A 15,739-nucleotide genomic window follows, 5' to 3' on the forward strand; every position below is an offset into this window, starting at 1 on the left:
CAAAGATAAAGAAAACTCTTGAAAGAAGCCACAGGAAAAAGAAAACTTATTTATATGAGAGCAAAGATAAGAATGACATCTAACTTCTTCAAAGAAATCATTCAGGCCGGGCACGCTGGCTCACGCCTGTAATCCCAGCACTTTGGGAGGCCAAGGCAGGTGGATCACCTGAGGTCAGGAATTCGAGACCAGCCTGACCAACATGGTGAAACCCTGAGTCTAATAAAAGTACAAAAATTAGCTGGGCATGGTGGCATGAGCCTTGTAATGCCAGCTACTTAGGAGGCTGAGGCTGGAGAATCCCTTGAACCTGGAAGGCGGAGGTTGCAGTGAGCTGAAATTATACCACTGCACTCCAGCCTGGGCAACAAAGTTAGACTCCGTCTCAAAAAGAAACCATGCAAGCAAGAAGAGAGTAGAGTAAAATCTTTAAGATATTGAGAGAAAAGAGCCCACCAACATAGCAGTCTATACCCTGTGAAATTATCCTTCAAAAGTGAGGGAAAAATAAGGACCTTTTTCAGACAAAAATTGAAGAAATTTGTTGCCAGCAGACCTGCCTAGAGAAAAATGTGAAATGAAGTTTTTCAGAGAGAAGGAAAACGAGATAGGTCAGATATTGGGAACTACATAGAAAAAGGAAGAACATCCACAAAGAAATAAGTGAAGGTAAAATGCAAACTTTAATTATTCTTATTCTTAATTGATCAAACAAGTAGCAGTTTATTCAAAACAATAATGGTAACAATGTATTTGATTACATATGTTTATGTATTATAAATGCCTATGCATGCTTATATATAAGTGAAATGAATGACAGCAATGAATCCCAGCAAGGGATAGGAGGGAGGAATTTGGATTCTTTTGCTATTTTAAGGTATTTCTGCTACCCATGAAGCAGTATGTTGTTATTTGAAAGGGAATTTGAATTAGTTGTAAATGTAGATTGCAAACAGTAGAGAAAGCACTAAAAAAATTTTAAAGGAATATAACTAACATACTAAAAAAAAGCAGAAAATGGAATAATATAAACTGATCAATTAAAATCACAAATGTCAGAAAAAGAATGAAAAACAAAACAAGGGACAAATGACAAAGGCAACAAATAGAAAACAGTAACACGTAGTACACATTACTGCAGCTCCATCAAGTTTTCCTGAACATCATCGGACTAAAAACACCAATTACAAAACAAAGTCAAAGTAGATAAAAAATAAGACCCAATTCTAGCTGTCTATAAGAAACCAACTTTAAATATATAGACATATGGGCCAGCACAGTGGCTCACACCTATAATCCCAGCAATTTGGGAGGCTGAGGTGGGCGGATCACTTGAGGTCAGGAATTCAAGACCAGTCTGGTTAACATAGTGAAACTCTATCTCTCCTAAAAATACAAAAAATAGCTGGGCATGGCGGGGCACACCTATAATCTCAGCTACTTGGGAGGCTGAGGCAGGAGAATCACCTGAACCTAAGAGGTGAAGGCTGCGGTGAGCTGAGATCACGCCGCTGCACTCCAGCCAGCGAGACAGCGGGAGACTATGTTTCAAACATAAATCAATAAATACACAAATAAATTTTAAAATAGACACATATAGAGCAAATATAAAGGGATAGAGAAAGATATGCCACGTTAATGTTAATCAAAAGGAAGCTGGAGTAGCTGTATTAATTTCAGACAGAACAGACTTCAAAGCAGAGAAAGTTATCAGTGGTAATGAAGAGCATTACATAATGATAATGGAGTCTTACTCTCAAAGAAAACATAACAATCTTTAATGTGTATGGACCTAACAACAATCGAAATGCATGAGTAAAAAGCTGACAGAACTGCAAGGAGAAATAGATGAATCCACTATCACAGTCAGACTTCAAGACCACTGTGTCAGAAATGGACAGACCCCGCAGACAGGACAAAGGCTGCAGACAGAAAATCATTAAAGACATAGTTGACATCAACTAAACATAATTGACATCTGTAGCCAACTTCATCTAACAACAGCATAATACACATTCTTCTCATGCTCACGTGGAACCTTCACCAAGACTGACCATATTCTAGGCCATAAAATATGCCTTAACAAATTAAAAAAAAAAGATATCATGCAAGTCTGCTTCCAGACCACAAGGGAAATAAACTGGAAATCAATACAGAAAGATAGCTGTAAAATCCCAAAATAGATATTAAACAACACACTTCTAAACAACACATTGGTCAAAGAATAGGTCTCAAGAAAAATTTTAAAATATTTTGAACTAAATGAAAATAAATATAAAACATCAGAATTTATGGAATGCAGCAAATCAGTGCTTAGAGGAAAATTTATAAGATTGAACGAATACATTAGAAAAAAAGAGAGGTCTAAAATCAATAATCTAAGCTTTCACCTTAGGAAACTAAAAAAAAAAGGAATTGAACAACCCCAAATTTAGCAAATAGAAATCATAATAAAAATTAGAGCAGAAATCAATGAAATTCAAAACTGGAATATAATTAATGAAACCAAAAGCTGATTCTTTAAAAAGATCAGTAAAATTGATAAAATTTCTAGCCAGGGGTCAGGCACATGGCTCATGCCTGTAATCTCAGCACTTTGGAAGGCCAAGGCAGGTGGGTCACGAGGTCAAGAGATGAAGACCATCCTGGCCAACATGGTGAAACCTGTCTCTACTAAAAAAAACAAACAAACAAAAAATTACCTGGATGTGGTGTTGTGTGCCTGTAGTCCCAGCTATTCATGAGGCTGAGGCAGAAGAATCACTTGAACCCAGGAGGTAGATGTTGCAGTGAGTCAAGATTGTGCCACTGCACTCCAGCCTGGGCAATAGAGCAAGACTCCTCTTCAAAAAAAAAAAAAAAAAAAAATTCTAGCCAAGTTAACTAAAAACAAGAGAGAAAGAGGATGAAAATTACCAATATCATAAATAAAAAGGGGCTATCATCACTGATCTCGTGGACATCAAAAGGATAATAATTAAATACTATGAACAACTCTATACCCACAAATTCGATAATCTAAATGAAATGGACCAATTCATTGAAAGACACAATCTGCCAAAATTAACACAAAAAGAAATAGACAATTTGAATAGGTCTATACCTATTAACAAAATTGAATCAATAATTAATAACTTTCCAAAGCAGAAGGAACTAGCCTCAGATGAGTTCACTGGTGAAGTCTACCAAACATTTAAGGAAAAAAAAAACCGTACTAATTATCTACTATCTCTTCCAGAAGATAGAGCCAGAGAAAACACTTCCAAACTCATTCTATTAGGCCAGCATTACCCAAGTACCAAAACTAAAAATATTACAAGAAGAGAAACTGCAGCCCAGTATCTCACATGAACATAAATGCAAAAATCTTCAACAAAACATTAGCAAATCAAATCAAGCCATATATGAAAAAAAATTATACATCAAGATGTAATGGGATTTACCCCAGGTATGCAAGGCTGGTTCAATATTTAAAAATCAATTAATGTGACTGCTCATGGTGGCTTATGCCTGTAATCCCAGCACCTTGGGGGGCTGAGGTGGGTAGATTGCTTGAGTCCAAGAGTTTGAAACCAGCCTGGGCAACATAGCAAGACCTTGTCTCTATTTTTTTAATTAAAAAAAAGAAAAAGAAAAAATCAATTAATGCAATTCATTATATCAACAGGCTAAAGAAGAAAATCAGATGATTATATCAATAGATAACAAAAAAGGCATTTTACAAAATCTAATATGAATTCATGATTAAAAACTTTTGGCAAACTAGGAAGCGAAGGTAATTTCATGTACTTGATAAAAAAAAAATCTGCAAAAGCCCTACAGCTAACATCATATTTATTGGTGAGAAACTGGAAGTTTTTCCACTAAGATGAAGAACAAACCAAGGATGTCTTCTCTCACCCACTGTATTGGTGAAACAACAGATAAATAAATCAACTATATAGAATAGATAATCCAGAAATAGGCCAACATAATTATATTCAAGTGATCTTTACAAATGAACAAAGGTAATACCACGGAACAAAGATTGTCTTTTCAGCAAATGGTGCTGGAACAACTGGGCATTCAGATGCAAAAATAAATGAATCATAAACCTTAACTCTTCACAATAAATTAACTCAAAGTGCATCACAGACCTAACTATAAAGTGAAAAACTATATAACTTTCAAAAGATAATATAGGAGAAAATGTAGATGACATTGGGTATGGCGATGACTTTTTAGATACAAGACCAAGGACACAATCTATGAAAGAAAGAATTGATAAGCTGAACTTCATTAGAATTTAAAATGTCTGCTCTGTGACAGACACTATCGAGAGAGGAAGAAGACACAGACTACAGAAAATATTTACAAAAGACATACTTGGTAAAGCACTGTTATCCCAAGTATACAAAGAACACTTAAAACTTAACAAGAAAATTGGACAACCAATCAAAAATGAGCAAAAGATGCAACTGACACCTCACCAAAGAAGATGGCAAATAAACATGTAAAATGATCGACATCATATGTTATTAGAGAATTGCAAATTAAAGCAACAATGAGATATCACTATACACCTACTACAATGGCCAGCATCTAAAACACTGACAACAGAAAATGCTGGCAAGGATGCGGAGTAGCAGAAACCCTCATTCAATGCTAATGGAAATGCAAAATGAAACAGCCACTTTGGAGAAATTGGAAGTTTCTTACAAAACTAAACATACTCTTACCATATGATCTAGCAATCCCACTCCTTGGTACTTACCCAAATGAGCGCAAAACTTGTATCCACACAAAAATCTGCACGTGAATGTTTATGCGTTTTGTCTACAATTGCCAAAACTTGGAGAAAAAAATACAAGATATTATTCAGTAGATGAATAGATATACCAGCGGTGGTGGTCTTTTTAGATAATTAAATATTACTTGGTAGTAAAAACAAATGAGTTCTCAAACCCTGAAAAGATATGAAGGGCTGATAGATGCATATTACTAAGTGAAAGAAACCAATCTGAAAAGGCTACATACTGTATAATTCCAGATATACTGACGTTGTGGAAAAGGCAAAACTACAGCTAGTATAAAGGGTTCAGTGGTTGCCAAGGGTTGGGGAAGGGAGCAATGAATAAATGAAGCACTGAGGACTTTTAGGGCAGTGAAACAACTCCGTATGATACTATAATAGTGAATACATGTTATTATACATTTGCCTAAACCCACAGAGTGTACAACACCAGGAATAAACCCTGATGTAAATCATGGACTTTGGTGATAATGATGTGTCAATGTAGGTTCATCGATTGTAACCAATGTTCCACTTTGTTACAGAATTTTATTATCAGGAGAAGCTGTGCACATGTAGGGAGAGAAGTATATGTGATATATCTATATCTTTGCTCAATTTTGTTGAGAACCTAAAACTGTTTCTGCTACTAAAAAAAAAGTTTGTTTTTGAAAGTCTCAGCCAAAAAAGAAAACTACAGAATGATCAAGTAAGGGTTGATCCCAAGAACACAAGGATGGGTCAATATCAGAAAAATGTATCCGTGTAATTTATGACATTAGAATTGAAAGAGAAAGAAAAAATGATATGTTTTTACCAGATGTAAAAAAAAAAATTTAGTTAAAAAAAGCTTTAATAAATAAATAAATGTATTTCATAAAAATAAAAACTTTGAAAACTATGAATAAAAGAAAACTTTTTAGTAATTTTAAAGACTTTCTTCCAAAAACATGCAGCATACATGATCTTAATAAAATGATATATGCACATTCTCTTTAAAACTTGCAATAAGAACCAAAAATGGAAATAAGAAATTTAATTCAAAATTGAAAGGAGGAGATGTTTTCAGTGTGTTGCTAATAAAATTATTTACATGGAACATTCAGCAAGGCCAGCAGACAAATTATCAGTTTAGTAGTTTGCCAGAATAACACACACAGATTAACAGTAGAAAAAGTAGTGGAAAATAAGATGCCATTTAAATTACAAACCAAAAGTACTGGCCAGGCACGGTGGCTCACGCCTGTAATCCCAGCCCTTTGGGAGGCCAAGATGGATGGGATCGCTTGAGGTCAGGAGTTTCAAGACCAGCCTGGCCAACAGGGCGAAACCCCTCTCTCTCTCTTTCTAATAATAGCAAATAAATTTTCTATTATGAAAATAGAAAAACTAGCTGGGCATGATAGCAGTTGCCTGTAATCCCAGCTACTTGGGAGGCTGAGATGAGAGAATTGCTTGAACCTGGGAGACCGTGGTTGCAGTGAACTGAGACTATGCCATTGCACTGTAGCCTGGGCAGCTGAGCAAAACTCCGTCTCAAAAATAAAAAAATAAAAAAAATAAAGGAAAAAAGAAAAGTATAAAGTGTTTAGGAATTCACCTAACAAAACACATAGAAACTTTAAGGAGGAATTTTTTAAACTCCATTAAATGATATAGAAGATGACTCTGACAAACTGATACTAAAAGCTATATGGAAGAATAAAGTTTCATGAATATCTTACCATTTTGAAAAAAAGAATGCTAGGTGTGGTGACTCACCACTATATTCCCAGCACTATGAAAGGCTGAGGTGGACGGATCACTTGAGGTCAGGAGTTGGAGACCAGCCTGGCCAACATGGTGAAATCTTGTCTCTACTAAAAATACAAAAAATTAGCCCGGCATGGTGGCAGGCACCTGTAATCCCAGCTACACAGGAGACTGAGGCAGGAGAATCACTTGAATCCAGGAGATGGAGGTTGCAGTGAGCCAAGATCGCACCACGGCACACCAGCCTAGACAACAGAGGGAGACTCTGTCTCTAAATAAATAAAATTAAATAAAATAAAGAAGAGCAAAAAGGAAATGACTTTACTGACCAAATAGACATTACAAAGTCTAGTAACATGAATAGTGTTTTCTGGTAAAGTGGCCTACCCAGACACAGACCCATGATGATATGAAACTTGGTACATGATAGGGATGAGATGCCAAATGTGATGACATTGGGAAAAACTGACTCACCTTGTGGAAAAGATAGTAAAATTTATTCTCTCTCCCAAAAAAACCCTTTTGTTGGATTTGAATTTAAAAACCTAAATGTGAAAAGGAAAACTAAAAACCAATAAGAGAAAATGTAGCTGAGTATTTTCATGACCCTAGGATAGAAGGATTTCATAAATACTATGGAAAGTACACAAATCATGGATAAATTTACCAACTTCAAAGTAGCTATATATGTGCAACAGTAGCTATAAATGTGTCATAAAGTTATCAGAGAATTGACAGGCTAGCTTAAGATACTGTTGAAAACTGGTGACTAAAATCTAGAATATAAGAAGCTATCTCCAAATCAGACAGAAGGCAGGAAACCCAATGGAAATGAGTGAAGTATATGAACTGGCAATTCACAGAAGGGAAAAGCCAAATAGCTAGTAATATACGAAAAGAAGCTTAGCCTCATAAGAAATCAGAAAAATGAAAATAAAACCACAATTCTATACCACTTTACACATACCAGATTGATAAAAATTAGAAAAATCAGAAAATACCAAGTATTGGTGAAGAAATGAGAACCCTCGTGCTTTTCTTGCTGGAGTGTTGGCTGGCTATTTTAGAGAACAATCTGGCAGTATTTAGTAAAATAATATGTGAATTTGCTCTATAATCAAGCAATTCTATGCATATATATCCAGAAACATTCTTGTACAGGCACACAAGAGAATATGCAAGAGAATATTCATTGCATCCTTGTTGGTATTTGCAAACACTCCAAAAGAACTTCCTGCCACTCAAAGACTGGACAAGTAAAGGGTTTAGGCAATGAGTCGGATTTACAGACAGCAGCAGGATGTATGTGTCCCGGAAACATAATGTTGAGAGAAAAAAAGAAAAAGCATTAGATTTATCTCCCAACACATCTCATGAAAATTCAACACATACGCACAAAATAACACTAGTTTTCAAGAACAGGAATTTGTCTAAATAAATATATGAAAAATGGATTAGAAAGATGCCTAATATGTTCACTAGATTAGGCCCCTTTGAGGCTATAGAAATGGAAAAAGGAATGGGTCTGGGCGTGTTGGCTCATGCCTGTAATCCAAGCACTTTGAGAGGCTGAGGCAGGATGATCACTTGAGCCCAGGAGTTTGAGATCAGCCTGAGCAACATAGCAAGACCTCGTCTCTCTCTAATAAAAAAAAATTAGCTCTGTGTGCTGTCATGGGCCTGTGGTCACAGCTAATCAGGAAGCTAAGGTGGGAGAATCACTTGCATCTGAGAGGTCAAGGCTGCAGTGATCTGTGCTTACACCACTGCACTCCAGCCTGGGTGACAGAGCCAGACCCTGTCTCAAGAAAAAAATTAATAGAGAGAGAGAGAGAGAGAGCGAAAGGGGAAAGAGAAAGAAAGAAGGAAGGAAGGAAGGGAGAGGAAGGAAGGAAGGAAAGGGAGGAAGGAAAAGAGAGACAGAAAGGAATGGAAGGTGAAGGGGAAAATAATTCTACACATAACATTTTACATAATGTTTGAACAAGCTGATGTTAGTTCTCCATGAACTGAAAAATTGAATGAACTTAAATCTGTGACTCCAAAGTCTTTAAAAGTAAATAGATTCTTCCTAAAACTTTGTTGGGATAAGCTGTTTGGTTTTTGTTGTTGTTGTTTTTTAAATCTTTATCCTTCCTCTTTTTTTAAATTTTGTTTCTTCTCTTTCTGACTGATAAAGGGTTGCTGGCCCCTCGCCCGGTCTCTGCATACTCAGAGGGCAAGGACGGCATTCGGGTGATCTGGCAGCCTCCCAGGAAAGCTCCCTCTGCTGTTCAAGAGTACGTGGTGGAATGGAGAGAGCTCCATCCAAAGGGCGACACACAGGTCCCTCTGAACTGGCTGCGGAGTCCCCCCTACAATGTGTCTGCTCTGATTTCAGGTACCTAATTGTTCATCTTCGTTCTGGAGGGTTACTAAGTTCACATTTGTTTGGGGAAATTGCAGGCAAGAGCCAGAACCCTGCCTTCAATTACAGGTGGCTAAATATAGGAGAGACTGATGACTAGAGTCTATCCAGTGGCACTTTAGAATACTCCACTGCAGACATAAATGACCAACTGGTTAACTAAAAACTCTATTATTTATGAAAAATCCATATCTCCTTAGCACAGTGCGAAAAAAAGATGAGTGAATAATTGAACCAAACAAGTATGGCTGAGAGCTAAGTTAACCGACCAGTGTAATAGACACCTTTATTCTGGGGAATTCATTTACTTAATAACTCTCAAAGCAATCATGTTCAGTAAGAGTCAGTATGGGCTGGGCGTGGTGGCTCACACCTGTAATCCCAGCACTTTGGGAGCCCAAGGCAGGTGCATCATGAGGTCAAAAGATTGAGACCATCCTGGCCAACGTGGTGAAACCCTGTCTCTACTAAAAATACAAAAATTAGCTGGTCGTGGTGGCACATGCCTGTAGTGCCAGCTACTCGGGAGGCTGAGGCAGAAGAATCACTTGAACTCAGGAGGCTGAGATTGCAGCGAGCTAAGATTGTGCCACTTCACTCCAGCCTGGCAACAGAGAGAGACTCAATCTCAAAATTAAAAAAAATAAGAGTCCGCATGGCCATTGTATAAATGAAGAAACCAGGAAATCTTTCATTCCCAATTCTGCTACTTATTAATTGTGTAATAATAAATCCAGAATTATCTATATGACGATTGGTATTTCTAATCCCCAGTTTCCTAATCTGTCAGTGGTTAGAATCAAGTAAGAGAACCCATCTGAGAATATATTAAAATTACTGGACAGAACTTAGTCAATGTCGTTGTTAAACATAAATTCAGCACTGAATTGAATCAGTGGTTTAAAGTTTTGACTCTGCAGCCATACTACCTGGGTTTGAGTCTTGGCTCTGTGCGATCTAGGGCAAGTTACTTAACCCCTTTGTGCCTCAATTTTCTCATCTGAAAAATGGGGATAATAATATTACCTACTGCATTGGGTTATTATGAAGACGAACTGAATTACTTCAAGGAAAACGTTTTGAACAGTGCCTAATACATTTTAAGGGGTCAGTAATTTAGCTATCATCTTCATTATTATTTTTACATGAGACAGAGCTAATAATTTAAGGTTTTCAAGCTCTAAATCCTAGAATGTTTCCATCACACCATAATAATCATTACACCTGTCTAGGAGGATATACACACCCTGCGTAAGGTGACAAGATTTACACAAATGAAATAAACAGCACACTGCATGAGAATACCTGAGTCCATCCTTAACTGTGTACCCCTTTTATAGTCTGCCTACTCAGACTTCTAGCAGGTTCATTTTTAATCACTACCCTTAAAAAAATGCTGCCTAGATAACCTAGTAAGCATCCAGAGGAAGATGGGCAGGTTATTAGGAGCCTGGAACTTTGAATCTGGAAACCATTTAATCCAGAAAAGAGAATTCTAGATGGGCATGGGAATGGGACGACTTGATGGCTGTTGCTGGCTTTGACATTACACACAAGACAGTATGTTTCCTTTGTTGCTCTGGAGAGAAAAATTAAAGCCCTGTGTGGAAATTATAAAAGTAGCTATCAGCTCAATTTTGAAAAAGAACTTTCCTGCCTTTGATGGTCTCTAATGGGACAATCAATGACCTCTCAAGGCAGTGTGTTCCCTGTAGAACCAGTTTTCTTCAGGGCTATTATGCCCACCAAATCAGGTGAAAGAGTGAATAGAAAAGCATTTGCCAAACTTGAAGCTGCTATGAAATTGGAAACATTATTATAAGCTGTATTAGGACTTACTCCTGTGGGATAGCTTGAATTATATGGCAAGAGAGATGTTTTCCCTACTTAGTAAGTGTCTTTATACACTTTAGTTATAATATTCATTGAATAAAATCAATATACTAGGCTGGGTGCGGTGGCTCATGCCTGTAATCTCAGCACTTTGGGAGGCCGAGGCAGCCCAATCACTTGAGAACAGGAGTTCAATACCAGCCTGACCAACATGGTGAAACCCTGTCTCTACTAAAAATACAACAATTAGCCAGCTGTGGTGGTGTACACCTGTAATCTCAGCTACTCAGGAGGCTGAGGCAGGCGAATCACTGGAGCTCGGGAGGTGGAGGTTGCAGTGAGCTGAGATCATGCCACTGTATCTAGCCTGGGTGACAGAGTGAAACTCCATATCCGAAAAAAAAAATTAATGTACTAATGAATACAATAACTTTAAAGTTGTTCTCCTGCTTGGAAACACTTGGTTAGCTATTAGTGTATGTTGATGTTACAGTCTGGAATAAACACTTAAAAAATAAGCAATTCATGCTTATCATGAGTTCAAAATGGCCCCCTCTAGTCAGTAAGATCACTCATTGTTACTGATTTTCACCAGCCTGGGGCAGGTGTGGGCGTTTGGAGTGGGCCAGAATATAGCCCGGCTCCTGGTTTATAGGTTGGTGGAGGCTAGGCTAGAGGCTAGTTCTGTCCTGTCTGGATGAAAATGCTTCTGACCACATACAGCCACTCCTTTTACAAATGCATAACATCACGGTGTCTACAAAACCTTCCCTGATGCCTAGAGTTGTTGGGCACCCTTTTCCGCCCTCTTCTTCCCCGTTACTGGTCATTTAATGTTTTGCCTTCTCCCACACTTAAGAGGTGAAATTAGCTTTCTGCAGAAAGACCACTTAAGCAATGGTCTATAAACATGGGGACAGGGATTTTGCTGAAGGATACTAGGTACATATGTATGTATGGGAATGGTGGGAAATGAGCCTAGAAATTGGGGTCAGACTCTAGAAAGGAAATAAAAGCCTTAGGAATATGGGCTTCATCCACTGAAGGTTTTGAGGTGGGGAGCAGGTATTGTTAGAGAGTGTTCATACAAGAATCAGCCAGTCAAACAGGAGTTCTTGAGGCCAGAACTGAGCAACAAACTTGCTAGGAAGGCTCTAGTCTTGGTGGAAAGGGAAATGTCCGCTGAGTTACGGGCCACATTGTCTTCTCTCCTCCATTAAAGGTAAGCCATTCACAAGAAGAAAACACAGCTTCTAATGCAGCAGTTGCCAAGGCCTCTGCCCTGAACTCGCATTTTGCAAGGCAAAACACAATGGAACTGTCTGCCTAATGGGCTCATCTGGAACTCCCATGCCTCCACAAGGCAGTGGTTGGTTGGCCCCTTTCACCACTAGGGGCTGAAAGCTACTCACATGAAATATAATTTCACATTCTGTGTTGCCCTTTGGGCTTCTTGGTGTCAATGCCACCTATGAGGAATCTTTGGATTACCGTACCAAGCCGACTGTGTCCTTTTCTCCACTTCACTTGGTTCATGAACTCGAATTGGAATTTACCCATGGCATGTGCTTTGATCTTGTCATGGTCTCTTGTCATGGTTGCACAACTGAGCTTTATGTGCTATTTCCTGGGATATTTAACAGGCAATGGATTTTCATATATAATACACATAATTTAATAGATTATTCTATGATACAAAATTATTCTTCCTGAAAAAAAAGCTAAACCCTAATAAATGGTCAGTGTAGAGGACACTGGCTACCTATCAGCAGGGCATTAATCAATACTGGAGAGGGTGCTTACTTTGAGTCCCTGATACTATAGTTACCTAGTAGGAGTTATTTCTCTTTTTCCTTTAAATGTTCATTTGAAATGTAAAAGTATATCATGAGAGATATCTATGAAAGAGGCCTTTTATTCACAAGCAGTAGAAATCTGAGATTCATGAAAATAAGGAATTTTGGCGGGGAAGAAAGACTTGCCAATAGATGAAGAAAAACCTGCTGAGTGACTAATTGCAAGTAGCGCTTTAAAAGCCAGGAAGGTGCATTAACATTCCCAAGTACCTTTTAAATCTTCCAGGCTGTGAAGCAACTGAAATCTAACTGGAATATAGAGGGAGAGGAGGTAGAGTAACAAAGGGTCAAATTGGACCCAGAGCACCCTGGTTAGTCATGCCTGAGTGTGTCATCTACCCTGTCAGACCTTGATAAGCATCACGGAATTAGAAAAGCCATTCAGGTTCTATGCCTGCAAAATTTCAGCCTCACTTTCCTGTAAAAAGCAAATGCTTTATTTGCAGAAATCAAATTTCTTTTTTCTTGAGTGCAAGTTGTTTTGTTTGTTTAAAAAGCAGTCTGAATGCATGTGTGTGTATGGTTATATTTAAATCCGTGTTGGAACTCAAATAGCTTTTGTCTCCTTATTCACGGCGACCTCGTTTGTTTATATGGAAAGAAACTCAGGTTCATTGGTTGGTTGGCTGATCTCATCCTTTGAAGTTGGGAGCGGTGACTTCCAGAAGCCAACATCATGGCAAATCAGATGCTGAGAATTTGTAACATAGGTCATCAGTCCAGACTGTGCTTGAACCACATTTAAACTAGGAAAAGACAAGAAACACGCTGAAGGCATTTGTATCAGATATTAAAATGGCTCCTTTTCACTAAAGGGAATGGCTTCCTTTCACCGGTAAATGGTGCAGCTGTTACAGGAACTCCCTTTTCCTTGCAGAGAATGTAAAGCCCTACATCTGTTATGAAATCCATGTGTATGCACTCTCAGGGTATCAAGGAGGATGCACTTCCACGCTGGGTAACTCTAAGCACGAAGGTGAGTCTTGGGACCTTTTGCCAAATTTTGCTTTAGTTTAATGATTTGGATTTGTAGGGTGACAGAAGCCTCCTGTGCTACTTTACAGCTCCACGGAGCGGCCCCCATGTTAATGCCATCACAGAGGAAAAGGGGAGCGTTTTAATTTCATGGAACAGCATTCCAGTCCAGGAACAAATGGGCTGCCTCCTCCATTACAGGATATATTGGAAGGAACGGGACTCCAACTCCCAGCCTCAGTTCTGTGGTATGTGTGAGAACCAAATGCAGTGGGTGGGACCTTCTTGTTTGGATGTCAGGAAAACACAAGGAGGTGTGCATGTATATCTACATAGAAGTACTAGTGTCATGCCTGGCCCATAGGAAGTACTCAATAAATTCTTGTGAAGTTAGCTGAGTGAAGAATTAGAAAAGACATCTAAACACACACACAGAAAGTTATTGAATATGTGTTATATGCCAAGCAATTTGCTAAGGATAGAGAAATGAAGTAAATGGACTAGCTCGTAAGGTGCTTACTCAGATGGAGAGACAGCATTTCAATAAATAATAATGATATTTCAATACTGTATAGACTTCTTTGTTTTTTTAGACAGTGCCTCACTCTGTAGCGTAGGCTGAGTGCAGTGGTACAATCACAGCTCACTGCAGCCTCGACCTCCCTGGGTTCGAGCAATCCTCCTGCCTCTGCCTCCTGAGTAGTGGGAACTACAGGTGCATGCCACCACGTCCAGCTAATTTTTAAATTTTTTTGTAGAGACAGGGTCTCCCTATGTTGTCCAGGCTGGTCTCCAACTCCTGGGCTCAGGTGATCTGCCTACCTCGGCCTCCCAAAGTGCTGGGGTTACAGGTGTGGACCGCAGCACCCCACCAATCCTGTACAGACCTTGAGGTTCACAAGAAATACATCTGGAGAACTTTTAAATACGCACATTTGCAATTACTATTATAGCATATTATTTTCTTCTTAAAATGGAAAAAAATATGATACAGATTAAGTAACCCTTTATAGCCCAAAATGATTCTGTAAGTATAAAACTAAAGCAATTAGAGTCAAGTCTAGCTAGAGTGCTGTCTGAAATGATGTCATGGGTCACTTATTCACGTACACTCCGAGTCACTTGCCATGCTTGATGTTTCAATCTTTGACTTATTCGGAGTTTTTGTTTTTCTGGATTTGACCTTCTCTTTATTTTGTAAGCAACTAGCTTTCAGGAGCATTTATCATAACGAAGAAACATTTTTATTTCTTTGTGACAGTTAGTAGGTCCAAGAAGAACGGAATAAAGCCACCCTGAAATGCAGCTGCCAGAGAGCTGCCTGCAAGGGGATTTCCACCTGGGAAGGTTTAGGAGCTGGTCTTCTCTCTTGACCTTTAGAGGTCCACAGTGTGACTTTAAAAGCTGGTTAATTTTTATTATATAAATAATACTGCACATGGTAAAAACAGTAAAGGAGTTCAGAAAGACATAAAAAGAAAATTTGTCTTCCCTTCACACTTAGGCTGTTAACAGTCCCTTGTGTATTCTTCCAGAACAAAACAATTAATGCATATACAAGAATATAGTTGAGATCTTTTTAAATTTTCTGATCTACACCTTGCTTTTACCTCTCAATGATTCATGCTGGAGAGCCTTCTACATCCGTCCATGTGAACTTACATCATTCTTTTCTATTGGCTCTGTAGTATGCCATCATAAGGCCTTACGGTCATTTGTTGAACAAGTCCACCATTGATAAACAGAACATATCACTGATCAGAACTGCTTCCCCCTGGGCTTGACAGGGTAAGTCAGTTCTGAAGTACACCCCAAGAGGTAAGGAATCAATTGATCTCTTCTTGAGCCATCTAGAATTTCTCATGTGAAATTTGTCCCCCAAATAATTTTCATTTTGGCAGAGTTTAAATTGAGATACCTGTTTACAACCACAAAGATCAACATGGTCTATATGGTCCGCTGATTTTTTTTTTTTTTTTTTTTTGAGACGCAGTCTTGCTCTGTCACCCAGGCTGGAGTGCAATGGCATTATCTTGGCTCACTGCAACTTCTGCCTCCCTGGTTCAAGTGATTCTCCTGCCTCAGCCTCCTGGGTTGCTGGGATTACAGGCATGCGCCATGATGCCCTGCTAATTTTTGTGGTTT

The 15,739-nt window shown here is 38.5% G+C and overlaps 1 protein-coding gene across 2 annotated transcripts in view; it reads left to right on the plus strand.

Annotated features, from left to right (window-relative positions):
- Positions 1–15,739, plus strand: part of IL12RB2 (interleukin 12 receptor subunit beta 2) — a 91,113-nt gene that overhangs the window by 54,181 nt on the left and 21,193 nt on the right. For both annotated transcript variants that reach the window (XM_002750936.6, XM_078333024.1), the window contains exons 10-12: positions 8,703–8,903; positions 13,497–13,595; positions 13,684–13,842. In XM_002750936.6, the coding sequence (XP_002750982.3) occupies positions 8,703–8,903; positions 13,497–13,595; positions 13,684–13,842 (459 nt within the window). The remainder of the gene's footprint in view (positions 1–8,702; positions 8,904–13,496; positions 13,596–13,683; positions 13,843–15,739) is intronic.

Source organism: Callithrix jacchus, chromosome 7 (genome assembly GCF_049354715.1).
Source record: "Callithrix jacchus isolate 240 chromosome 7, calJac240_pri, whole genome shotgun sequence".
In the NCBI taxonomy this organism is placed as follows: Eukaryota; Metazoa; Chordata; class Mammalia; order Primates; family Cebidae; genus Callithrix; species Callithrix jacchus.